We start from the raw sequence: 27,524 nt of genomic DNA, 5'->3' as shown, positions 1-27,524 counted from the left end.
GGAAAGCTGGGGAAGAAAAGAGCGCTGTGAACACGCCCACCTGACCAGACCAGCCTGATTGACAGGCGAAAACGGCAACTTTGGTAATGTATTTCTCAGCATACATGGGGAATCAGGGTACACTACATACACTATAGTAACGCACAGCGCAGGCCCTATTTAACAGTATTTATAGCTCAATCTGAAAAAACGGGGTGACAGGTTCCCTTTAAGGAAGAAGACAGGGAGAGAACTTACTTTTTTGATAGATGTCATCTGTTCTTCTCTCCATTCTGGTTTATTCTTCTTAGCACTGGCAAAAAACTCACCAACACGTTGCTCCAACTGGTCCATGGCATCTGCATTAAAAAAACACATCATACAGAGTCCTAAGTACAGATTCTCCTGAAGTCTGTAGATGTGACGGCTCCTCTTTGCTCTTTCTGACCACTTGTTTGCTCCTCACATTGCATAATCCTAACCTCATCTTTCACTGTTAATGCCATTTTAAAATCTGAGAATTTTCTTCCAAATTGTGAAATATTTTATTTCTCTGTTCTTCCTAGAAAGGTTTGATTCCCTCCCCCCCCCCCCCCCACGTATCAACATGGTGTGTCCTTACATCTTCTATAGATTCACAAACTGTTTACAATGGCAACCAGCAGAAGTGTGAATGCAGACTTGGACCAGGCAGCATGTCACTCTTTGAAAGACCGAGAAAAACATACACTGTGCTTGGCCAGATCCCAGCTGTACATGCACACTGCCCCCTGCTGCCGAGCTGTGGTATGCCGGATCCCAGCTGTACATGCACACTGCCCCCTGCTGCCGAGCTGTGGTATAACGGATCCCAGCTGTACATGCACACTGCCCCCTGCTGCAAAGCTGTGGTATGCCGGATCCCAGCTGGACATGCACACTGCCCCGTTGCCGAGCTGTGGTATGCCGGATCCCAGCTGTACATGCACACTGCCCCCTGTTGCCGAGCTGTGGTATGCCGGATCCCAGCTGTACATGCACACTGCCCCCTGCTGCCGAGCTGTGGTATAACGGATCCCAGCTGGACATGCACACTGCACCCTGCTGCCGAGCTGTGGTATGCCGGATCCCAGCTGTACATGCACACTGCCCCCTGCTGCCGAGCTGTGGTATAACGGATCCCAGCTGTACATGCACACTGCCCCCTGCTGCCGAGCTGTGGTATGCCGGATCCCAGCTGTACATGCACACTGCCCCCTGCTGCCGAGCTGTGGTATAACGGATCCCAGCTGGACATGCACACTGCCCCCTGCTGCCGAGCTGTGGTATAACGGATCCCAGCTGGACATGCACACTGCCCCCTGCTGCCGAGCTGTGGTATAACGGATCCCAGCTGGACATGCACACTGCGCCCTGCTGCCGAGCTGTGGTATGCCGGATCCCAGCTGGACATGCACACTGCCCCCTGCTGCCGCGCTGTGGTATGCCGGATCCCGGCTGTACATGCACACTGCCCCCTGCTGCCGAGCTGTGGTATGCCGGATCCCAGCTGGACATGCACACTGCCCCCTGCTGCCGAGCTGTGGTATGCCAGATCCCAGCTGTACATGCACACTGCCCCCTGCTGCCGAGCTGTGGTATAACGGATCCCAGCTGTACATGCACACTGCCCCCTGCTGCAAAGCTGTGGTATGCTGGATCCCAGCTGGACATGCACACTGCCCCGTTGCCGAGCTGTGGTATGCCGGATCCCAGCTGTACATGCACACTGCCCCCTGCTGCCGAGCTGTGGTATGCCAGATCCCAGCTGTACATGCACACTGCCCCCTGCTGCCGAGCTGTGGTATAACGGATCCCAGCTGTACATGCACACTGCCCCCTGCTGCAAAGCTGTGGTATAACGGATCCCAGCTGGACATGCACACTGCACCCTGCTGCCGAGCTGTGGTATGCCGGATCCCAGCTGGACATGCACACTGCCCCGTTGCCGAGCTGTGGTATGCCGGATCCCAGCTGGACATGCACACTGCCCCCTGCTGCCGAGCTGTGGTATAACGGATCCCAGCTGGACATGCACACTGCACCCTGCTGCCGAGCTGTGGTATGCCGGATCCCAGCTGTACATGCACACTGCCCCCTGCTGCCGAGCTGTGGTATGCCGGATCCCAGCTGTACATGCACACTGCCCCCTGTTGCCGAGCTGTGGTATAACGGATCCCAGCTGGACATGCACACTGCCCCCTGCTGCCGAGCTGTGGTATGCCGGATCCCAGCTGTACATGCACACTGCCCCCTGCTGCCGAGCTGTGGTATCACGGATCCCAGCTGTACATGCACACTGCCCCCTGCTGCCGAGCTGTGGTATGCCGGATCCCAGCTGTACATGCACACTGCCCCCTGCTGCCGAGCTGTGGTATAACGGATCCCAGCTGGACATGCACACTGCCCCCTGCTGCCGAGCTGTGGTATAACGGATCCCAGCTGGACATGCACACTGCGCCCTGCTGCCGAGCTGTGGTATAACGGATCCCAGCTGGACATGCACACTGCCCCCTGCTGCCGCGCTGTGGTATGCCGGATCCCAGCTGGACATGCACACTGCCCCCTGCTGCCGAGCTGTGGTATGCCAGATCCCAGCTGTACATGCACACTGCCCCCTGCTGCCGAGCTGTGGTATGCCGGATCCCAGCTGTACATGCACACTGCCCCCTGCTGCCGAGCTGTGGTATGCCGGATCGCAGCTGTACATGCACACTGCCCCCTGCTGCCGCGCTGTGGTATGCCGGATCCCAGCTGTACATGCACACTGCCCCCTGCTGCCGAGCTGTGGTATGCCGGATCCCAGCTGTACATGCACACTGCCCCCTGCTGCCGCGCTGTGGTATGCCGGATCCCAGCTGTACATGCACACTGCCCCCTGCTGCCGCGCTGTGGTATGCCGGATCCCAGCTGTACATGCACACTGCCCCCTGCTGCCGAGCTGTGGTATGCCGGATCCCGGCTGTACATGCACACTGCCCCCTGCTGCCGAGCTGTGGTATGCCGGATCCCAGCTGTACATGCACACTGCCCCCTGCTGCCGAGCTGTGGTATGCCGGATCCCGGCTGTACATGCACACTGCCCCCTGCTGCCGAGCTGTGGTATGCCGGATCCCGGCTGTACATGCACACTGCCCCCTGCTGCCGAGCTGTGGTATGCCGGATCCCGGCTGGACATGCACACTGCCCCCTGCTGCCGAGCTGTGGTATGCCGGATCCCGGCTGTACATGCACACTGCCCCCTGCTGCCGCGCTGTGGTATGCCGGATCCCGGCTGTACATGCACACTGCCCCCTGCTGCCGAGCTGTGGTATGCCGGATCCCAGCTGTACATGCACACTGCCCCCTGCTGCCGAGCTGTGGTATAACGGATCCCAGCTGGACATGCACACTGCCCCCTGCTGCCGAGCTGTGGTATGCCGGATCCCAGCTGTACATGCACACTGCCCCCTGCTGCCGAGCTGTGGTATCACGGATCCCAGCTGTACATGCACACTGCCCCCTGCTGCCGAGCTGTGGTATGCCGGATCCCAGCTGTACATGCACACTGCCCCCTGCTGCCGAGCTGTGGTATAACGGATCCCAGCTGGACATGCACACTGCCCCCTGCTGCCGAGCTGTGGTATAACGGATCCCAGCTGGACATGCACACTGCGCCCTGCTGCCGAGCTGTGGTATAACGGATCCCAGCTGGACATGCACACTGCCCCCTGCTGCCGCGCTGTGGTATGCCGGATCCCAGCTGGACATGCACACTGCCCCCTGCTGCCGAGCTGTGGTATGCCAGATCCCAGCTGTACATGCACACTGCCCCCTGCTGCCGAGCTGTGGTATGCCGGATCCCAGCTGTACATGCACACTGCCCCCTGCTGCCGAGCTGTGGTATGCCGGATCGCAGCTGTACATGCACACTGCCCCCTGCTGCCGCGCTGTGGTATGCCGGATCCCAGCTGTACATGCACACTGCCCCCTGCTGCCGAGCTGTGGTATGCCGGATCCCAGCTGTACATGCACACTGCCCCCTGCTGCCGCGCTGTGGTATGCCGGATCCCAGCTGTACATGCACACTGCCCCCTGCTGCCGCGCTGTGGTATGCCGGATCCCAGCTGTACATGCACACTGCCCCCTGCTGCCGAGCTGTGGTATGCCGGATCCCGGCTGTACATGCACACTGCCCCCTGCTGCCGAGCTGTGGTATGCCGGATCCCAGCTGTACATGCACACTGCCCCCTGCTGCCGAGCTGTGGTATGCCGGATCCCGGCTGTACATGCACACTGCCCCCTGCTGCCGAGCTGTGGTATGCCGGATCCCGGCTGTACATGCACACTGCCCCCTGCTGCCGAGCTGTGGTATGCCGGATCCCGGCTGGACATGCACACTGCCCCCTGCTGCCGAGCTGTGGTATGCCGGATCCCGGCTGTACATGCACACTGCCCCCTGCTGCCGAGCCAGGCTGTACATATTACACACTTGCAGCACGAGTGCACGGTGCACGGCGCTGCTGCGGGGAGATAACGGCTGGAGGTGCTCACGTACTCTGCACCTGCAAGTCCATCTCCCTCATTTCCGTAAACCTGTCGCGCAGATCCATGGGAAGCTGCTCGATCACTGCGGAGAGAGGAGGGGGAGAGGGCGGTTATTAGGCAACGCCGTCAACTGTAATAACCCGCTCCACACCGTCCAACGGCGCGGTCCCGGCGCACGGGCAGCACACTCACTCTCCAGGTAGTCCTCCAGGTACAGCATCTTTCCCTCTCAAGTCACCACAGAAACAACAGCTGCCGTTTATTACTTCGAGTCAAAATGGCGCCTACTCAGCAGCAACAAAACACTGGGCGAGAAGAGGAGGCGGCCAGCGGACGATCCGATAGGCTCCGAGGAGCGATGACGTCAGCTAGCGCGGAGAGTTCTGGGAAGTGTATTTCCTCAGTTCGCGCGCTGCGCTCTCCGTAATCCCTGTGTAGCAGGAGCAGCTGTGAGGCGGCGCAGGCGCAGTGTGTATCCTGGTGGCCATTACCTCACTGCAGCGCGCGCATCCGATCCCACATGGTCTGACACGGCAGCTATTCGCCCAGTCACATTTCTTACTGTATAGCTGTGTAGTCAAAGAGTTCTTGGAAATTGTAGTGAAATAATGCATTTAACACAAAATGATGTCTTAGAGGAGTTTTCCAGACTCATAGGTAAAGGCTCATACCCACCTGCGAGAAAAAAAAACGGTCCGTAATCTGGACCGAAAAAATTGGATGCAAACTATGCGACTGTCATGCGAGTTCAATGCAATTTTTAATCTCACCATCCGTATGACATCCGCATGCAATGCGTTTTTTCTCTGCAACTATTTTTCTACAATCATTTACAGGACCATTTACAGTGTTCTATGCCACAGAATGGTAAGGTATCTGTAAAAAACGGATGGTCCGTATTCCGTGCGTTTTTTCTCTCGCACCCATTGACTTGCATTAGCGAGTCTCGTCCGAGACTCGCAGCAAATCGCAGCATGCTGCGATTTTTTTTCTCAGTCCGATTTCAGCTGAGAAAAAAATCGCAAATGAGATGTCACCTATTGATTAACATTGGTCTGAGTGCAATCCGATTTTTTTATCGGATTGCACTCATCCGTTTTGCTCGCAAGTGAGTATGAGCCCTAAAAATAATAAACTTATGCCACACCCACCGCTGCTATGGTAGTTGGTGACAGCCAGACGTGACGTCTCTGGCCGTAATACATCGCCTCTTCTGTGATTGCCGTCTTGCTTCATATGGAGTGTCTTACCTTATCCACACAGTGTCCTCCATCACGCTCCTGCAAAGGCGTACTCTCTGCCCTGCATCGCGTTCCCGTGCAGGCGTACTTCTCTCTGCCCTGCATCGCGTTCCCGTGCAAGCGTACTTCTCTCTGCCCAGCATCGCGTTCCTGCACAAGCATATTTCTCTCTGCCTGGCATCGCGTTCCTGCACAAGCATATTTCTTCCCGGCATTGCGTTTCTGCGCAGACGTACTCTCCGCCCTGCATCACGTTCCTACCCAGGAGCACTTCTGTCTGCCCGGCATCACGTTCCCACGCAGGCGTACTTCTCTCTGCCCGGCATCACGTTCCTGTGCAGGCATACTTCTCTCTGCCCAGCATTGCGCTCCTGCGCAAGCGTACTTCTCTCTGCCCGTCATCGCGTTTCTGCACAGGTGTACTTCTCTCTGCCCAACAATGCGCTGCTGTACAAGCATATTTGTCTCTGCCCGGCATTGCGTTCCTGCGCAGGCGTACTTCTCTCTGCCCAGCATCACGTTCCTACGCAGGAGCACTTCTCTCTGCCGGGCATCACGTTCCCGCGCAGGCGTACTTCTCTCTGCCCAGCATCGCGTTCCTGCGCAGGCGTACTTCTCTCTGTCCGGCATTCCACTCCTGCGCAGGCATATTTCTGTCTGCCCAGCATTGCGTTCCTGCGCAGGCGTACTTCTCTCTGCCCTGCATCACGTTCCTACCCAGGAGCACTTCCCTCTGCCCGGCATCATGTTCCCGCCCAGGCATACTTCTCTCTGTCCTGCATCGCGTTCCTACCCAGGAGCACTTCTCTCTGCCCAGCATCACGTTACTGCGCATGCGTAATTCTCTCTGCCCGGCATCACGTTCCTTCGCATGCGCACTTCTCTGCCCGGCATCACGTTTCTACGCAGGCGTACTTCTCTCTGCCAGGCATTGCGCTCCTGAGCAGCCATACTTCTCTGCCCGCCATCGCACTCCTGCGCAGGCGTACTTCTCTACTTGGCATCATGCTCCTGCACAGGCATACTTCTCTCTGCCCGTCATCGCGTTTCTTCGCAGGTGTACTTCTCTCTGCCCGCCATTGCGCTCCTGCACAGGCATACTTCTCTCTGCCCTGCATCATGTTCCCGCGCAGGCGTACTTCTCTCTGCCCGGCATCATGTTCCTGGGTAGGCGTACTTCTCTCTGCTCGGGAATTGCGCTCCTGCACAGGCATACTTCTCTCTGCCCTGCTGTTGTGAATTCCGCTCTTGGGCTCCCTCCGGTGGTTGTAAGTGGCACTTTTGTGAGTTCTGCTCTTGGGCTCCCTCTTGTGGTTTCAAGTGGTATGGCTGCTCTTTGGAGTTAGCTGTCTTCAGCTGCTTCCACTGATCGTCTTTTCTGCTCGGCTATGGGTCTTTCCTTCAGCCAGTGCCATTTGTAAATGGTTCCTGGTTGGATTCACATCTCTCTGGATTTCCTTGTTATCCTGACCAGTTCAGCTAAGCTAAGTTCTTGCTTGCACTTTTCTGTTCACAGATTGTGGACTTATCCGTTCTGTGCTTTCTATGTTTGTCCATCGTTATCAGTATGAATTAATTCTGTCTTGCTGGAAGCTCTGGGAAGCAGATTTACCCTCCACACCTTTAGTCAGGTGTGGAGATTTTTTGTAAACTCTGCGTGGATTTTTGTAGTGTTTTATACTGACTGCACAGTATTCCATCCTGTCCTATCTATCAAGCTAGACTGGCCTCCTGTGCTCATCCTGGTTTCATTCTGTGTATGTCTTTTCCCTCTCCACTCACAGTCATTACTTGTGGGGGGCTAATCTATCCTTTGGGGATTTTCTCTGAGGCAAGATAGCTTTCCTGTTTCTATCTTTAGGGGTAGTTAGCTCTTAGGCTGTGACGAGGTGCCTAGGGAGAGTTAGGAGCATCCCACGGCTACTTCTAGTGTTGTGTTGAGCTTAGGGACTGCGGTCAGTACAGTTACCAATTCCTTCAGAGCTCGTTCCATGTTGCTCCTAAACCACCGCATCATAACAGTACAAGTGGCCAAAAATGAATTAAATGCATCTCAAAAGAAGGAAAAGAAAGTTCTGAACCATGTTTTTTTTCTGTGCTCTGGTTTGTCTCTTTTTTCCACTTGATATCTGGGTGGTTCAGGATATATGCTCTGGCATGGATGTTCAGGGTTTGTTTTCTCATGTGGATCAACTTGCTGCAAGAGTACAGAATATCCAAGATTATGTTGTCCTGACTCCGGCTTTGGAGCCTAGAATTCCTACTCCTGATTTGTTTTTTGGGGACAGATCCAAGTTTTTGAACTTTAAAAATAACTGCAAATTGTTTTTTGCTTTGAAACCCCGTTCTTCTGGTGATCCCATTCAGCAAGTAAAAATCATCATATCCTTGCTGCGTGGTGACCCTCAAGACTGGGCTTTTTCTCTTGAAACAGGGGATCCGGCATTATTGAATGTAGACGCATTTTTTTCAAGCGCTCGGATTATTGTATGACGAACCTAATTCTATGGATCATGCAGAAAAAACCCTGTTGGCCTTGTGTCAAGGTCAGGAGGCGGCAGAACTGTTGTGAATTCTATGGCAGAGCTCCCTCCTGTGGTCACAAGTGGTACTTCGGCTGATTCTCTCTATGAGCTTCCGTTGGTGGAGGAAAGTGGTACTGCGGCTTCTGAGTTTCCTTCCTCAGGTGATGTGGTGAAGTCGTTAGGTGCTGCTCTATTTAACTCCACCTAGTGCTTTGATCCTGGCCTCCAGTCAATGTTCTAGTTTTGGACTTGCTTCCTCCTGGATCGTTCCTGTGGACTGCTGCTCTGCATAGCTAAGTTGCTCTTGTGTTATTTTTGTGTGCTGTTTTTTCTGTCCAGCTTGTTTATTTGGTTTTTCTTGCTTGCTGGAAGCTCTGGGACGCAGAGGGTGTACCTCCGTGCCGTTAGTCGGTACGGAGGGTCTTTTTGCCCCCTTTGCGTGGTTGCTTTTAGGGTTTTGTGTTGACCGCAAAGTTACCTTTCCTATCCTCGCTCTGTTCAGAAAGTCGGGCCTCACTTTGCTAGATCTATTTCATCTCTACGTTTGTCTTTTCATCTTAACTCACAGTCATTATATGTGGGGGGCTGCCTTTTCCTTTGGGGTATTTCTCTGAGGCAAGGTAGGCTTATTTTCTATCTTCAGGCTAGCTAGTTTCTCAGGCTGTGCCGAGTTGCATAGGAAGCGTTAGGCGCAATCCACGGCTGCCTCTAGTGTGGTTGGAGAGGATTAGGGATTGCGGTCAGCAGAGTTCCCACGTCTCAGAGCTCATTCTATGTTTTTGGGTTATTGTCAGGTCACTGTATGTGCTCTGACTTCTATGTCCATTGTGGTACTGAATTACCTAATCATAACAGTACTGGAGGCCAAAAGTACTAATGATTCTCAATGGAGGGAAAAAAGAAGTTCTGAGACCATTTTTTTTTCTCTACACTGTGTTTTGCCTTTTTTTTCCCCTAGACATTTGGGTGGTTCAGGACACAGGTGTAGCGATGGACATTAAAGGTCTGTCTTCATGTGTGGATCAGCTCACAGCAAGAGTACAAAATATTCAAGACTTTGTGGTTCAGAATTCTATGTTAGAACCAAGAATTCCTATTCCTGATTTGTTTTTTGGAGATAGAACTAAATTTCTGAGTTTCAAAAATAATTGTAAACTATTTCTGGCTTTGAAACCTCGCTCCTCTGGTGACCCAGTTCAACAAGTCAGGATCATTATTTCTTTTTTACGTGGCGACCCTCAGGACTGGGCATTTTCTCTTGCGCCAGGAGATCCTGCATTATGTAATATTGATGCATTTTTCCTGGCGCTCGGATTGCTGTACGATGAACCTAATTCAGTGGATCAGGCAGAGAAAAATTTACTGACTCTGTGTCAGGGTCAGGATGAGATAGAGGTATATTGTCAGAAATTTAGAAAGTGGTCCGTGCTCACTCAATGGAATGAAGGTGCGCTCGCAGCTATTTTCAGAAAGGGTCTCTCTGAAGCCCTTAAGGATGTCATGGTGGGATTTCCTATGCCTGCTGGTCTGAATGAGTCTATGTCTTTGGCCATTCAGATCGGTCGACGCTTGCGTGAGCGTAAATCTGTGCACCATTTGGCAGTATTATCTGAGCATAAACCTGAGCCTATGCAGTGTGATAAGACTTTGACCAGAGTTGAACGGAAAGAACACAGATGTCAGAATGGGCTGTGTTTCTACTGTGGTGATTCCACTCATGCTATCTCTGATTGTCCTAAGCGCACTAAGCGGTTCGCTAGGTCTGCCACCATTGGTACGGTACAGTCAAAATTTCTTTTGTCCGTTACCTTGATCTGCTCTTTGTCATCTTATTCTGTCATGGCATTTGTGGATTCAGGCGCTGCCCTGAATTTGATGGACTTGGAGTATGCTAGATGTTGTGGGTTTTTCTTGGAGCCCTTGCAGTGTCCTATTCCATTGAGAGGAATTGATGCTACGCCTTTGGCCAAGAATAAGCCTCAGTATTGGACCCAGCTGACCATGTGCATGGCTCCTGCACATCAGGAGGTTATTCGCTTTCTGGTGTTGCATAATCTGCATGATGTGGTCGTGTTGGGGTTGCCATGGCTACAAGTCCATAATCCAGTATTAGATTGGAAATCCATGTCTGTGTCCAGCTGGAGTTGTCAGGGGGTACATGATGATGTCCCATTTCTGTCTATTTCGTCATCCACCCCTTCTGAGGTCCCAGAATTCTTGTCTGATTACCGGGATGTATTTGATGAGCCCAAGTCCGATACCCTACCTCCGCATAGGGATTGTGATTGTGCTATCGATTTGATTCCTGGTAGTAAATTCCCAAAAGGTCGACTGTTTAATTTATCTGTGCCTGAGCACGCCGCTATGCGGAGTTACGTGAAGGAGTCCTTGGAGAAGGGGCATATTCGCCCGTCATCGTCGCCATTGGGAGCGGGGTTCTTTTTTGTGGCCAAGAAGGATGGTTCGCTGAGACCTTGTATAGATTACCGCCTTCTAAATAAGATCACGGTTAAATTTCAGTACCCCTTGCCGCTGTTATCTGATTTGTTTGCTCGGATTAAGGGGGCTAGTTGGTTCACCAAGATAGATCTTCGTGGTGCATATAATCTTGTGCGTATTAAGCGAGGCGATGAATGGAAAACTGCATTTAATACGCCCGAGGGCCATTTTGAGTACCTAGTAATGCCATTCGGACTTGCCAATGCTCCATCAGTGTTTCAGTCCTTTATGCATGACATCTTCCGAGAGTACCTGGATAAATTCCTGATTGTATACTTGGATGATATTTTGGTCTTCTCGGATGATTGGGAGTCTCATGTGAAGCAGGTCAGAACGGTGTTTCAGGTCCTGCGTGCTAATTCTTTGTTTGTGAAGGGATCAAAGTGTCTCTTTGGTGTTCAGAAGGTTTCATTTTTGGGGTTCATTTTTTCCCCTTCTACTATCGAGATGGACCCTGTTAAGGTCCAGGCCATCCATGATTGGACTCAGCCGACATCTCTGAAAAGTCTGCAAAAGTTCCTGGGCTTTGCTAATTTTTATCGTCGCTTCATCTGCAATTTTTCTAGTATTGCTAAACCATTGACCGATTTGACCAAGAAGGGTGCTGATGTGGTCAATTGGTCTTCTGCTGCTGTGGAAGCTTTTCAAGAGTTGAAGCGTCGTTTTTCTTCTGCCCCTGTGTTGTGTCAGCCAGATGTTTCGCTTCCGTTCCAGGTCGAGGTTGATGCTTCTGAGATTGGAGCGGGGGCTGTTTTGTTGCAGAGAAGTTCTGATTGCTCGGTGATGAAACCATGCGCCTTCTTTTCCAGGAAGTTTTCGCCTGCTGAGCGAAATTATGATGTTGGCAATCGAGAGTTGCTGGCCATGAAGTGGGCATTCGAGGAGTGGCGTCATTGGCTTGAGGGAGCTAAGCATCGCGTGGTGGTCTTGACTGATCATAAGAACTTGACTTATCTCGAGTCTGCCAAGCGGTTGAATCCTAGACAGGCTCGTTGGTCGCTGTTTTTCGCCCGTTTTGACTTTGTGATTTCGTACCTTCCGGGCTCTAAAAATGTGAAGGCGGATGCCCTGTCTAGGAGTTTTGTGCCCGACTCTCCGGGTTTGTCTGAGCCGGCGGGTATTCTCAAAGAGGGAGTAATTGTGTCTGCCATCTCCCCTGATTCAGGCAGTACAAGAGATGTGGTGCACTCCGCATGGAAAAAAGGTGCAGGCTGAACGCAAAGTCACAGTGTCTATAGAAAAAACAGCCGCACACTCAAGACTTGCAGGTTTTTACGTGAAAGTTGTATTTTTTATTATTAGTACAGGCATCACCAAATGCTTATTAGTGTTCAGAGAAAATGACGGATACTTTAAGTTACTTAAAGTATCCGTCATTTTCTCTGAACACTAATAAGCATTTGGTGCTTTGGTGCAACTTTCACGTAAAAACCTGCAAGTCTTGAGTGTGCGGCTATCTCCCCTGATTTGCGGCGGGTGCTGCAAAAATTTCAGGCTAATAAACCTGATCGTTGCCCAGCGGAGAAACTGTTTGTCCCTGATAGGTGGATGAATAAAGTTATCTCTGAGGTTCATTGTTCAGTGTTGGCTGGTCATCCTGGAATCTTTGGTACCAGAGAGTTAGTGACTAGATCCTTTTGGTGGCCATCTCTGTCGCGGGATGTGCGTTCTTTTGTGCAGTCCTGTGGGATTTGTGCTCGGGCTAAGCCCTGCTGTTCTCGTGCCAGTGGGTTGCTTTTGCCCTTGCCGGTCCCGAAGAGGCCTTGGACACATATCTCTATGGATTTTATTTCAGATCTTCCTGTCTCTCAAAAAATGTCAGTCATTTGGGTAGTTTGTGATCGCTTCTCTAAGATGGTCCATTTGGTACCCTTGTCTAAATTACCTTCCTCCTCTGATTTGGTGCCATTGTTCTTCCAGCATGTGGTTCTTTTACATGGCATTCCAGAGAATATCGTTTCTGACAGAGGTTCCCAGTTTGTTTCGAGGTTTTGGCGAGCCTTTTGTGCTAGGATGGGCATTGACTTGTCTTTTTCCTCGGCTTTCCATCCTCAGACTAATGGCCAGACCGAACGAACCAATCAGACCTTGGAAACATATCTGAGATGCTTTGTTTCTGCTGATCAGGATGACTGGGTGTCCTTTTTGCCTTTGGCTGAGTTCGCCCTTAATAATCGGGCCAGCTCGGCTACCTTGGTTTCGCCGTTTTTCTGCAACTCTGGGTTCCATCCTCGTTTCTCTTCAGGGCAGGTTGAGTCTTCGGACTGTCCTGGTGTGGATACTGTGGTGGACAGGTTGCAGCAGATTTGGACTCATGTAGTGGACAATTTGACCTTGTCCCAGGAGAAGGCTCAACGTTTTGCTAATCGCAGACGCTGTGTGGGTCCCCGACTTCGTGTTGGGGATTTGGTTTGGTTGTCTTCTCGTCATATTCCTATGAAGGTTTCCTCTCCTAAGTTTAAACCTCGTTTCATTGGTCCGTATAGGATTTCTGAGGTTCTTAATCCTGTGTCTTTTCGTTTGACCCTTCCAGATTCTTTTTCCATCCATAACGTATTCCATAGGTCATTGTTGCGGAGATACGTGGCACCTATGGTTCCATCTGTTGATCCTCCTGCCCCGGTTTTGGTGGAGGGGGAGTTGGAGTATATTGTGGAGAAGATTTTGGATTCTCGTGTTTCGAGACGGAAACTCCAGTATCTGGTTAAGTGGAAGGGTTATGCTCAGGAAGATAATTCCTGGGTCTTTGCCTCTGATGTCCATGCTCCCGATCTTGTTCGTGCCTTTCATATGGCTCATCCTGGTCGTCCTGGGGGCTCTGGTGAGGGTTCGGTGACCCCTCCTCAAGGGGGGTGGTACTGTTGTGAATTCTGTGGCAGAGCTCCCTCCTGTAGGCACAAGTGGTACTTCGGCTGATTCTATCTATGAGCTTCCGTTGGTGGAGGAAAGTGGTACTGCGGCTTCTGAGTTTCCTTCCTCAGGTGATGTGGTGAAGTCGTTAGGTGCTGCTCTATTTAACTCCACCTAGTGCTTTGATCCTGGCCTCCAGTCAATGTTCTAGTTTTGGACTTGCTTCCTCCTGGATCGTTCCTGTGGCCTGCTGCTCTGCATAGCTAAGTTGCTCTTGTGTTACTTTTGTTTGCTGTTTTTTCTGTCCAGCTTGTTTATTTGGTTTTTCTTGCTTGCTGGAAGCTCTGGGACGCAGAGGGTGTACCTCCGTGCCGTTAGTCGGTACGGAGGGTCTTTTTGCCCCCTTTGCGTGGTTGTTTTTAGGGTTTTGTGTTGACCGCAAAGTTACCTTTCCTATCCTCGCTCTGTTCAGAAAGTCGGGCCTCACTTTGCTAGATCTATTTCATCTCTACGTTTGTCTTTTCATCTTAACTCACAGTCCTTATATGTGGGGGGCTGCCTTTTCCTTTGGGGTATTTCTCTGAGGCAAGGTAGGCTTATTTTCTATCTTCAGGCTAGCTAGTTTCTCAGGCTGTGCCGAGTTGCATAGGGAGCGTTAGGCGCAATCCACGGCTGCCTCTAGTGTGGTTGGAGAGGATTAGGGATTGCGGTCAGCAGAGTTCCCACGTCTCAGAGCTCGTTCTATGTTTTTGGGTTATTGTCAGGTCACTGTATGTGCTCTGACTTCTACGTCCATTGTGGTACTGAAGTACCTAATCATAACACAGAACTATACTGCCAGAAATGTAGAAAATGGTCTGTGCTCACTAAATGGAATGAGGAGGCTCTGGCTGCTATTTTCAGAAAAGGCCTTTCTGAAGCCCTTAAAGATGTTATGGTGGGCTTTCCTACGCCTGCCGGTTTGAGCGAATCTATGTCTCTAGCCATTCAGATTGATCGGCGTCTGCGCGAACGCAAAGCTGTGCACCATATGGCAGTGTCCTCTGAGCAGAGTCCAGAACCTATGCAATGTGATAGGATTTTGACTAGAACAGAACGGCAGGAATTCAGACGTCAGAATAGGCTGTTTTTACTGTGGTGATTCTGCTCATGTTATCTCTGATTGCCCTAAGCGTACTAAGAGAGTCGCTAGGTCTGTTACCATTAGTACTATACAGCCTAAATTTCTCTTATCTGTGACCCTGATTTGCTCATTGTCGTCCTTTTCTGTCATGGCATTTGTGGATTCAGGCGCTGCCCTGAACTTAATGGACTTAGAATTCGCCAGGCGCTGTGGTTTTTCCTTGCAGCCTTTGCAGAGCCCTATTCCTTTGAGGGGTATTGATGCTACACCCTTGGCCAAGGATAAACCTCAGTACTGGACGCAGATGACTATGTACATGGCTCCAGCACATCAGGAAGATTGCCGTTTTCTGGTGTTGCATAACCTGCATGATGTTGTTGTACTGGGTTTTCCATGGTTACAGGAACATAATCCGGTGCTGGATTGGAAAACTATGTCTGTGACTAGTTGGGGTTGTCAAGAGGTACATAGTGACGTTCCTTTGATATCAATTTCCTCTTCCCCCTCTTCTGAGGTCCCTGAGTTTTTGTTGGATTTCCAGGATGTATTTGATGAGCCCAAGTCCAGTTCCCTTCCACCGCACAGGGACTGTGATTGTGCTATTAACTTGATTCCTGGTTGCAAGTTCCCTAAGGGCCGACTTTTCAATCTGTCTGTGCCAGAGCATGCCGCCATGCGGAGTTATGTTAAGGAGTCTTTGGAGACAGGGCATATTTGACCCTCTTCGTCACCATTGGGAGTGGGTTTCTTTTTTGTTGCTAAGAAGGATGGCTCCTTGAGACCCTGTATTGATTATCGTCTTCTTAATAAGATCACGGTCAAATTCCAATACCCCTTGCCTTTGCTTACTGACTTGTTTGCTCAGATTAAGGGGGCTAGTTGGTTTACTAAGATTGACCTCCGAGGGGCATATAATCTTGTTCGTATTAAACAGGGTGACGAATGGAAAACTGCATTTAATACGCCCGAAGACCATTTTGAATTCCTTGTGATGCCATTTGGGCTCTTTAACGCTCCATCTGTGTTCCAGTCTTTCATGCATGATATTTTCCGCAATTATCTTGATAAATTCATGGTCGTATATTCGGATGATATTTTGATTTTTTCCAATGATTGTGAGTCTCATGTCAAGCAGGTCAGGATGGTGTTCCAGATCCTTCATGATAATGCTTTGTTTGTGAAGGGGTCTAAGTGCCTATTCGGAGTTCTGAAGGTCTCTTTTTGGGGTTTTATTTTTTCTCCCTCGTCTATAGAAATGAATCCTGTTAAGGACCAAGCTATTCATGACTGGATTCAACCCACATCTGTGAAGGGCCCTCAAAATTTTTTGGGCTTTGCTAATTTCTATCGCCGTTTCATTGCCAACTTTTCCAGTGTGGTTAAGCCCCTTACTGATTTGAAGAAGAAAGGCGCTGATGTGACGAATTGGTCCTCTGCGGCTGTTGCGGCCTTTCAGGAGCTTAAACGCCGATTTACTTCTGCCCCTGTGTTGCGTCATCCGGATGTTTCTCTTCCTTTTCAGGTTGAGGTCGACGCTTCTGAGATTGGGGCAGGGGCCGTTTTGTCTCAGAGGGAGTCTGATGGTTCTTTGATGAAACTGTGTGCTTTTTTTTCCAGAAAGTTTTCGCCTGCGGAACGCAATTATGATGTCGGCAATCGGGAGTTGTTGGCTATGAAGTGGGCGTTTGAGGAGTGGCGACATTGGCTTGAGGGAGCTAAGCACCGCGTTGTGGTCCTGACCGATCATAAGAATCTGATTTACCTCGAGTCGGCCAAGCGGCTGAATCCTTGACAGGCTCGATGGTCCTTGTTTTTCTCCCGTTTTGATTTTGTGGTCTCGTATCTTCCGGGATCTAAGAATGTTAAGGCTGATGCCCTCTCTAGGAGTTTTTCGCCTGATTCTCCTGGAGTCCTTGAGCCGGTTGGCATTCTTAAGGAAGGGGTGATTCTTTCTGCCATCTCCCCTGATTTGCGGCGGGTGCTTCAGGAATTTCAGGCTGATAGGCCTGACCGCTGTCCTGTGGGGAAGCTGTTTCTTCCTGATAGATGGACAAGTAAGGTGATTTCTGAGGTTCATTGTTCAGTGTTGGCTGGTCATCCTGGGATTTTTGGTACCAGAGATTTGGTTGCTAGGTCCTTTTGGTGGCCTTCCTTGTCGCGCGATGTCCGTGCTTTTGTGCAGTCCTATGGGACTTGCGCCCGAGCCAAGCATTGCTGTTCCCGCACTAGTGGGTTGCTTTTGCCTTTGCCGGTCCCAGAGAGGCCCTGGACGCATATTTCCATGGATTTTATTTTGGATCTTCCTGTTTCCCAGAAGATGTCTGTTATCTGGGTTGTTTGTGACCGGTTCTCTAAAATGGTCCATCTGGTACCTTTGCCTAAACGTACCGTCACACAGTGCCATTTTGATTGCTACGACGGTACGATTCGTGACGTTCCAGCGATATCGTTACGATATCGCTGTGTCTGACACGCAGCAGCGATCAGGGACCCTGCTGAGAATCGTACATCGTAGCAGATCGTTTGGAACATTCTTTCGTCGCTGGATCTCCAGCTGTCATCGCTAGATCGGTTTGTGTGACACCGATCTAGCGATGCGTTCGCTTGTAACCAGGGTAAACATCGGGTTACTAAGCGCAGGACCGCGCTTAGTAACCCGATGTTTACCCTGGTTACCAGCGTAAATGTAAAAAAAAAAAAACACTACATACTTACATTCCGGTGTCCGTCAGGTCCCTTGCCGTGTGCTTCCCGCACTCACTGACTGCCGGCCGTAAAGTGAAAGCAGAGCACAGCGGTGACGTCACCGCTGTGCTGTGCTTTCACTTTACGGCCGGCAGTCAGTGAGTGCGGGAAGCACACGGCAAGGGACAGACACCGGAATGTAAGTATTTACTGTTTGTTTTTTTTTACGCTGGTAACCAGGGTAAACATCGGGTTACTAAGCGCGGTCCTGCGCTTAGTAACCAGATGTTTACCCTGGTTACCTGGGGACCTCGGCATCGTTGGTCGCTGGAGAGCTGTCTGTGTGACAGCTCTCCAGCGACCACACTACGACTTACCAACGATCACGGCCAGGTTGTATCGCTGGTCGTGATCGTTGGTAAATCGTATAGTGTGACGGTACCCTTAGTTGCCTTCCTCCTCAGATCTGGTTCCATTGTTTTTTCAGCATGGCATTCCGGAGAATATTGTGTCTGACAGAGGTTCTCAGTTTGTCTCTAGATTTTGGCGGGCCTTTTGTGCTAGGATGGGTATTGATTTGTCTTTTTTCGGCGTTTCATCCTCAGACTAATGGCCAAACTGAGCGGACTAATCAGACCTTGGAGACCTATTTGAGATGCTTTGTGTCTGCTGATCAGGATGATTGGGTGTCTTTCTTGCCGTTGGCCGAGTTTGCCCTTAATAATCGGGCTAGTTCGGCTACTTTGGTTTCACCTTTCTTTTGTAATTTTGGTTTTCATCCTCGCTTTTCTTCTGGGCAGGTTGAGCCTTCTGATTGTCCTGGTGTTGATTCTGTGGTGGACAGGCTGCAGCAGATTTGGACTCATGTGGTGGACAATTTGACGTTGTCTCAGGAAAGGGCTCAACGTTTTGCTAACCGCCGTTGGTGTGTTGGTCCCCTGTTGTGAGTTCTGTTTTTGGGCTCCCTCTGGTGGTTACTGATGGTACTGGGTGACTTGTCTTTCCTGGGTTTCTGGGTTCCACCTGTTCCATCAGCATATGGGAGTTTCCTATTTAACCTGGCTTTGCTGGCATTTCCTCGCCGGTTATCAATGTATCCAGTGTGTCTTGTTACCTCTGCTCCCTGCTCCTAGAACCTTCTGGACAAGCTAAGTTTGGATTTTCCTGTTTTGTGTTTTGCTTAATTTGGTTTTTAGTCCAGCCTGCAGATATGTGATTCTCTGCTGCTGGTTGCTCTAGTGGGCTGAAATTGCTTTTCATGTACCATGAGTTGGCACATGAGTTCAAGTAATTTCAGGATGGTTTTTTGAAGAGTTTTTCGCTGACCGCGCAGTTCACTTTTGTATCCTCTGCTATCTAGCTTTAGCGGGCCTCATTTTGCTGAAACTGTTTTCATACTACGTATGTGCTTTCCTCTCATTTCACCGTCATTATATGTGGGGGGCTGCTATTTACTGTGGGGTATTTCTCTGGAGGCAAGAGAGGTCTGTGTTTCTTCTGATAGGGGAAGTTAGATCTTCGGCTGGAGCGAGACGTCTAGGATCATCGTAGGCACGTTCCCCGGCTACTTTTATTTGTGTGTTAGGTTCAGGGTCGCGGTCAGCTCAGGTTCCATCGCCCTAGAGCTTGTTTGTATCTGTGCTTGTCCTTTTTGTGATCCCCTGCCATTGGGATCATGACAGTATAACCGGCCCACAAAGTGTTAATTGTATTGGCTGAAGTAGGAGGATAAGTAGTCTGAGGAAGTTTTTTTTTTTTTTTTTCCCCTCAGAGTTTGCTGCCTAGCCTTATTGCAGCCTGGCTACTTCCTCCTCCTCTTAATCTTTGAATGGCTCTGATCTCAGCTGTTTATCATGGACGTCCAGAGTTTGGCTTCCAGCCTGAATAATCTTGCCACTAAGGTTCAAAATATACAGGATTTTGTTGTACATGCTCCTATGTCTGAACCTAGAATTCCTGTCCCAGAGTTTTTTTCTGGAGATAGATCTCGTTTTCTGAATTTTAGGAACAATTGCAAGTTGTTTCTTTCTTTGAAATCTCGCTCCTCTGGAGACCCTGCTCAGCAAGTCAAGATAATTATATCTTTCCTGCGGGGTGACCCTCAGGATTGGGCATTTGCATTGGCACCAGGGGACCCTGCGTTGCTTAATGCAGATGCGTTTTTTCTGGCATTGGGTTTGCTCTATGAGGAACCTAACCAAGAGATTCAGGCTGAAAAAGCTTTGTTGGCCCTCTCTCAGGGGCAAGATGAAGCAGAAATTTATTGTCAAAAATTTCGGAAGTGGTCGGTACTTACTCAGTGGAATGAGTGCGCTCTGGCTGCAAAGTTTAGAGATGGCCTTTCTGAGGCCATTAAAGATGTTATGGTGGGGTTCCCTGCGCCTTCTGGTCTGAATGAGTCTACGACTATGGCTGTTCAGATTGATCGGCGTTTACGGGAGCGCAAACCTGTGCATCATTTGGCGGTGTCATCTGAACCGTCACCTGAGATAATGCAATGTGATAGAATTCAGTCCAGAAGTGAACGGCAAAAGTATAGGCGGAAAAAAGGGTTGTGCTTTTATTGTGGTGATTCAGCTCATGTTATATCAGCATGCTCTAAACGCACAAAAAAGGTTGATAAGTCTGTTGCCATTAGTACTTTACAGTCTAAGTTCATTCTGTCTGTGACTCTGATTTGTTCATTATCATCCATTTCCGTCGATGCCTATGTGGATTCAGGCGCTGCCCTGAGTCTTATGGATTGGTCATTTGCCAATCGCTGTGGGTTTAGTCTGGAGCCTCTGGAAGTCCCTATTCCTTTGAAGGGAATTGACTCTACACCTTTGGCTATGAATAAACCTCAGTACTGGACACAAGTGACCATGCGTATGACTCCTGTTCATCAGGAGGTGATTCGCTTCCTGGTACTGTATAATTTGCATGATGTTCTAGTACTTGGTCTGCCATGGTTACAAACTCATAATCCAGTCCTTGACTGGAAATCAGTGTCTGTGTTAAGCTGGGGTTGTCAGGGGGTTCATAATGAGGCACCTCCGATTTCTATCGCTTCATCTACTCCTTCTGAGATTCCTGTGTTTTTGTCTGACTATCGGGATGTTTTTGAGGAGCCTAAGCTCAGTTCGCTTCCTCCTCACAGGGATTGCGATTGTGCTATAAATTTAATTCCGGGCAGTAAATTTCCTAAAGGTCGTTTGTTCAATCTGTCAGTGCCAGAGCATACTGCTATGCGGGATTATGTTAAGGAGTCCTTGGAAAAGGGACATATCCGTCCATCTTTGTCCCCTTTGGGAGCAGGTTTTTTTTTCGTGGCCAAGAAAGATGGTTCCTTGAGGCCTTGTATAGATTATCGTCTTTTGAATAAGATTACCGTAAAATATCAGTATCCTTTGCCATTGTTGACTGATTTGTTTGCTCGCATTAAGGGGGCTAAATGGTTCACTAAGATTGATCTTCGGGGTGCGTATAATCTTATACGAATAAAGCAAGGTGATGAGTGGAAAACCGCATTTAATACGCCTGAGGGCCATTTTGAGTATTTGGTAATGCTTTTTGGACTTTCTAATGCTCCTTCAGTCTTCCAGTCCTTTATGCACGATATTTTCCGTGAATATCTGGATAAATTTATGATTGTGTATTTGGATGATATTTTGGTTTTTTCTGATGACTGGGAGTCTCATGTTCAGCAGGTCAGGAAGGTGTTTCAGGTCCTGCGGGCCAATTCCTTGTTTGTAAAAGGCTCAAAGTGTCTCTTTGGAGTCCAGAAGATTTCTTTCTTGGGGTATATTTTTTCCCCTTCTACTATTGAGATGGATCCCGTCAAGGTTCAGGCTATTTGTGACTGGACGCAGCCTACATCTCTTAAGAGTCTACAGAAGTTCTTGGGCTTTGCTAATTTCTATCATCGTTTTATAACTAATTTTTCTAGTGTTGTTAAGCCTTTGACGGATTTGACTAAGAAGGGTGCTGATGTTGCTAATTGGTCTCCTGCGGCTGTGGAGGCCTTTCAGGAACTTAAGCGCCGGTTTTCTTCTGCTCCTGTGTTGCGTCAGCCAGATGTTTCGCTCCCTTTTCAGGTTGAGGTTGATGCTTCCGAGATTGGAGCGGGGGCGGTTTTGTCACAGAGAAGCTCCGATGGCTCAGTGATGAAGCCATGCGCGTTTTTTTCTAGAAAGTTTTCGCCGGCTGAGCGGAATTATGATGTTGGTAATCGGGAACTTTTGGCCATGAAGTGGGCATTTGAGGAGTGGCGTCATTGGCTAGAGGGTGCTAGACATCGTGTGGTGGTCTTGACTGATCACAAAAATTTGATTTACCTTGAGTCTGCCAGGCGTCTGAATCCTAGACAGGCTCGTTGGTCACTGTTTTTCTCTCGTTTCAATTTTGTGGTTTCATACCTGCCAGGTTCAAAGAATGTGAAGGCGGATGCTCTTTCTAGGAGTTTTGTGCCTGACTCCCTTGGAAATTCTGAGCCCTCTGGTATCCTTAGGGATGGGGTGATTTTGTCTGCTGTCTCCCCAGACTTGCGACGTGCTTTGCAGGAGTTTCAGGTGGCTAAACCTGATCGTTGTCCGCCTGAGAGACTGTTTGTTCCGGATAATTGGACCAGTAGAGTCATCTCCGAGGTCCATTCTTCTGCGTTGGCAGGTCATCCTGGAATATTTGGTACTAGAGACTTGGTGGCCAGGTCTTTTTGGTGGCCTTCCTTGTCGAGGGATGTGCGTTCTTTTGTGCAGTCTTGTGAGGTTTGTGCTCGGGCTAAGCCTTGCTGTTCTCGGGCCAGTGGATTGTTGTCACCTTTGCCTATCCCGAAGAGGCCTTGGACGCACATTTCCATGGACTTTATTTCGGATCTCCCTGTCTCTCAAAAAATGTCCGTCATCTGGGTTGTGTGTGATCGCTTTTCTAAAATGGTTCATCTGGTACCCTTGCCTAAGTTGCCTTCCTCCTCTGAGTTGGTCCCTCTGTTTTTTCAGAATGTGGTTCGTTTGCATGGGATTCCTGAGAACATCGTTTCTGACAGGGGATCCCAGTTTGTGTCTAGATTTTGGCGGACTTTCTGTGCTAAGATGGGCATTGATTTGTCCTTTTCGTCTGCATTCCATCCTCAGACGAATGGCCAGACTGAACGAACTAATCAGACCTTGGAAACTTATTTAAGGTGTTTTGTTTCTGCTGATCAGGATGACTGGGTTACCTTTTTGCCGCTGGCCGAGTTTGCGCTTAATAATCGGGCTAGTTCTGCTACCTTGGTTTCTCCTTTCTTTTGTAATTCGGGGTTTCATCCTCGTTTTTCCTCTGGTCAGGTGGAACCTTCTGATTGTCCTGGAGTGGACATGGTGGTGGATAGGTTGCATCGGATTTGGAGTCATGTGGTGGACAATTTGAAGTTGTCCCAGGAGAAGGCTCAGCAGTTTGCTAATCGCCATCGCCGCGTGGGTCCTCGACTTCTTGTTGGTGACTTGGTGTGGTTGTCTTCTCGTTTTGTTCCTATGAAGGTCTCTTCTCCTAAGTTCAAGCCTCGGTTCATCGGTCCCTATAGGATCTTGGAAATTCTTAACCCTGTGTCGTTTCGTTTGGATCTCCCGGCATCGTTTGCTATTCATAATGTGTTTCATCGGTCGTTGTTGCGGAAGTATGAGGTACCTGTTGTTCCTTCTCTTGAGCCTCCTGCTCCAGTGCTGGTGGAGGGAGAATTGGAGTATGTTGTGGAGAAGATCTTGGATTCTCGTGTTTCCAGACGGAAACTCCAGTATTTGGTCAAGTGGAAGGGTTATGGTCAGGAGGATAATTCTTGGGTGGTTGCCTCGGATGTTCATGCTGATGATTTGGTTCGCGCTTTTCATAGGGCTCATCCTGGTCGCCCTGGTGGTTCTCGTGAGGGTTCGGTGACCCCTCCTCAAGGGGGGGGTACTGTTGTGAGTTCTGTTTTTGGGCTCCCTCTGGTGGTTACTGATGGTACTGGGTGACTTGTCTTTCCTGGGTTTCTGGGTTCCACCTGTTCCATCAGCATATGGGAGTTTCCTATTTAACCTGGCTTTGCTGGCATTTCCTCGCCGGTTATCAATGTATCCAGTGTGTCTTGTTACCTCTGCTCCCTGCTCCTAGAACCTTCTGGACAAGCTAAGTTTGGATTTTCCTGTTTTGTGTTTTGCTTAATTTGGTTTTTAGTCCAGCCTGCAGATATGTGATTCTCTGCTGCTGGTTGCTCTAGTGGGCTGAAATTGCTTTTCATGTACCATGAGTTGGCACATGAGTTCAAGTAATTTCAGGATGGTTTTTTGAAGGGTTTTTCGCTGACCGCGCAGTTCACTTTTGTATCCTCTGCTATCTAGCTTTAGCGGGCCTCATTTTGCTGAAACTGTTTTCATACTACGTATGTGCTTTCCTCTCATTTCACCGTCATTATATGTGGGGGGCTGCTATTTGCTGTGGGGTATTTCTCTGGAGGCAAGAGAGGTCTGTGTTTCTTCTGATAGGGGAAGTTAGATCTTCGGCTGGAGCGAGACGTCTAGGATCATCGTAGGCACGTTCCCCGGCTACTTTTATTTGTGTGTTAGGTTCAGGGTCACGGTCAGCTCAGGTTCCATCGCCCTAGAGCTTGTTTGTATCTGTGCTTGTCCTTTTTGTGATCCCCTGCCATTGGGATCATGACAGTCCCCGGCTTCGTTTGGGGGATTTGGTTTGGTTGTCTTCTCGTCATGTTCCTATGAAGGTTTCGTCCCCTAAGTTTAAGCCTCGGTTTATTGGTCCTTATAAAATTTCTGAAATTATTAATCCGGTGTCTTTTCATTTGGCTCTTCCAGCCTCTTTTGCCATTCATAATGTTTTCCATAGATCTTTGTTGCGGAGATATGTGGTGCCCGTTGTTCCCTCGGTTGACCCTCCTGCCCCGGTGTTGGTTGAGGGAGAGTTGGAATATGAGGTTGAGAAGATTTTGGATTCTCGTTTTCGAGGCGGAGGCTTCAGTATCTTGTCAAGTGGAAGGGTTATGGCCAGGAGGATAATTCTTGGGTTGTTGCCTCCGATGTCCATGCCACCGATTTGGTTCGTGCTTTTCACTTCGCTCGTCCTGATCGGCCTGGGGGCTCTGGTGAGGGTTCGGTGACCCCTCCTCAAGGGGGGGTACTGTTGTGAATTCCGCTCTTGGGCTCCCTCTGGTGGTTGTAAGTGGCACTTTTGTGAGTTCTGCTCTTGGGCTCCCTCTTGTGGTTTCAAGTGGTATGGCTGCTCCTTGGAGTTAGCTGTCTTCAGCTGCTTCCACTGATCGTCTTTTCTGCTCGGCTATTTAAGCCTGGCTCTTTCCTTCAGCCAGTGCCACTTGTAAATGGTTCCTGGTTGGATTCACATCTCTCTGGATTTCCCTGTTATCCTGACCAGTTCAGCTAAGCTAAGTTCTTGCTTGCACTTTTCTGTTCACAGATTGTGGACTTATCCGTTCTGTGCTTTCTATGTTGGTCCAGCGTTATCAGTATGAATTAATTCTGTCTTGCTGGAAGCTCTGGGAAGCAGATTTACCCTCCACACCTTTAGTCAGGTGTGGAGATTTTTTGTAAACTCTGTGTGGATTTTTGTAGTGTTTTATATTGACCGCACAGTATTCCATCCTGTCCTATCTATCAAGCTAGACTGGCCTCCTGTGCTCATCCTGGTTTCATTCTGTATATGTCTTTTCCCTCTCCACTCACAGTCATTACTTGTGGGGGGCTAATCTATGCTTTGGGGATTTTCTCTGAGGCAAGATAGCTTTCCTGTTTCTATCTTTAGGGATAGTTAGCTCTTAGGCTGTGACGAGATGCCTAGGGAGAGGAGCATCCCACGGCTACTTCTAGTGTTGTGTTGAGCTTAGGGACTGCGGTCAGTACAGTTACCACTTCCTTCAGAGCTTGTTCCATGTTGCTCCTAAACCACCGCATCATAACACCCTGCATCATGTTCCCGTGCAGGTGTACTTCTCTCTGCCCGGCATCACGTCCGTGCGCAGGCATATTTCTCTCTCCCCGGCATTGTGTTCCTACACAGGCACACTTCTCTCTGCCCAGCATCACGTTCCCACGCAGGCGTACTTCTCTCTGCCCAGTATTGCGCTCCTGCGCAGGTGCACTTCTCTCTGCCTGTCATCTTGTTTCTGCACAGGTGTACTTCTCTCTGCCCGACATTGCGCTGCTGCACAGGCATACTTCTCTCTGCCCGGCATCACGTTCCTGCACAGGCATATTTCTCTCTGCCTGGCATCGCGTTCCTGCACAGGCATACTTTTCTCTGCCCGGCATCACGTTCCTACGCAGGCGTACTTCTCTCTGCCAGGCATTGCGCTCCTGAGCAGGCATACTTCTCTCTGCCCGCCATCGCATCCTGCGCAGGCGTACTTCTCTTTGCCTGGCATAATGCTCCTGCACAGGCGTACATCTCTCTGCCCGGCATTACGTTCCTGCGCTTGCACACTGCTCTGCTCTGCTGAGGGCAGCGGAAAGTACTATAATGTGCATGAGCTGGCAAAGTCCAAAGAGCACTGGTGATGACCCATATGTAAGCCAGCGCATGCGCACTACAATTCTCTGATCTGCGAGCAGAGAGAACTATGCCTGCTCAGGAGCGAAATGGAGGACACTGTGTGAATGATGTAGGACGAGTTACATGAAGCAGGACAGGAGTATTGCAAGAAGAGAGGAGGCATTGTATCAAGACCAGAGACGCCCATCGGACTGAATTGCCCCGTCTGTAAGTATAATAAAAGGTGTTTATCAGGATCTGCAGACTGGATTAGGGACTTTTTTTTTTTTTTTTTTTTTTTACAGTATTCCAGTTTGCCTTAGAAAAAAGTATCTAATGTTGGTGGACATATTTTATATGGGAAAAACCTGGTGAGCACTTCCTTTTAAAAATAATCTCTGGAAGCAGATTCAAATGCAGATCAGTGTATGGCCCATAAAATCTGTGTCCGGCCCATAAGATTTGTGTCCAGCCTATAAGATCAGTGTCCGGCCCATAAAATCAGTGACCGGTCCATAAAGCTAGTTTCACACTAGCGTTTTGAGGAGCTGCGGACTTCCTCTGTGAAGCCCCGCCCTCGGCCGCTAGCTCCGCCTACTTTTAGCATGCGGCCGGCATGCGGCCTGCGTACCTATCTTTAACATTAGGTACGCAGGTCGTGCCGCTGTATGCGGATGCTTCCGCATGCGTCGTTTTGACGATGCGGAGAAAAAAAAATTGCTACAAGCTGCGTTCTACGCTGGTCGCCGCATTGTCAAAACGACGCATGCGGAAGCATCCGCATACAGCGGCACGACCTGCGTACCTAATGTTAACCCCTTACCGGCATCGGACGTACTATACCGTCCGATGCCGGCTCCCCTGCTTTGATGCAGGGCTCCGCGGTGAGCCCGCATCAAAGCCGGGACATGTCAGCTGTTTTGAACAGCTGACATGTGCCCGTAATAGGCGCGGGCAGAATCGCGATCTGCCCGCACCTATTAATTAGTTAAATGCCGCTGTCAAACGCAGACAGCGGCATTTAACTACCGCTTCCGGCCGGGCGGCCGGAAATGACGTCATCGCCGACCCCGTCACATGATCGGGGGTCGGCGATGCTTGTGAATGGTAACCATAGAGGTCCTTGAGACCTCTATGGTTACTGATTGCCCGTCGCTGTGAGCGCCACCCTGTGGTCGGCGCTCACAGCACACGTGCAATTCTGCTACATAGCAGCGATCAGCAGAGGCTCATGGAGGCTATTGAAGCATGGCAAAAGTTAAAAAAAAAGTTTAAAAAAATGTGAAAAAAATAAAAAAAACATAAAAGTTTAAATCACCCCCCTTTCGCCCCAATCAAAATAAATCAATAAAAAAAAATCAAATCTACGCATATTTGGTATCGCCGCGCTCAGAATCGCCCGATCTATCAAATAAAAAAAATTATTAACCTGATCGCTAAACAGCGTAGCGGGAAAAAAACTCGAAACGCCAGAATTACGTTTTTTTGGTCGCCGCGACATTGCATTAAAATGCAATAACGGGCGATCAAAAGAACGTATCTGCACCGAAATGCTATCATTAAAAACGTCATCTCGGCACGCAA

At 49.6% G+C, this 27,524-nt stretch overlaps 1 protein-coding gene across 2 annotated transcripts in view; it reads right to left on the bottom strand.

Annotated features, from left to right (window-relative positions):
• Window positions 1-4,869, bottom strand: part of ING3 (inhibitor of growth family member 3) — a 39,325-nt gene extending 34,456 nt beyond the window's left edge. The window contains exons 1-3 of one of the 2 annotated variants that reach the window (XM_069764868.1): window positions 4,717-4,869; window positions 4,535-4,606; window positions 238-338 (exon numbers count right to left, since the gene is read on the bottom strand). In XM_069764868.1, the coding sequence (XP_069620969.1) occupies window positions 238-338; window positions 4,535-4,606; window positions 4,717-4,744 (201 nt within the window). In that variant the 5' untranslated portion in view covers window positions 4,745-4,869. Of the gene's footprint in view, window positions 1-237; window positions 339-4,468; window positions 4,607-4,716 lie in introns of both variants that reach the window. The other variant, XM_069764869.1, reaches the window with a different exon arrangement.
• Window positions 4,870-27,524: the final 22,655 nt, after the last annotated feature.

Source organism: Ranitomeya imitator, chromosome 4 (genome assembly GCF_032444005.1).
Source record: "Ranitomeya imitator isolate aRanImi1 chromosome 4, aRanImi1.pri, whole genome shotgun sequence".
Taxonomy (NCBI): domain Eukaryota; kingdom Metazoa; phylum Chordata; class Amphibia; order Anura; family Dendrobatidae; genus Ranitomeya; species Ranitomeya imitator.
The sequence above is the reverse complement of the archived record's forward strand: the minus strand, read 5'-3'. Positions and strand labels throughout refer to the sequence as shown.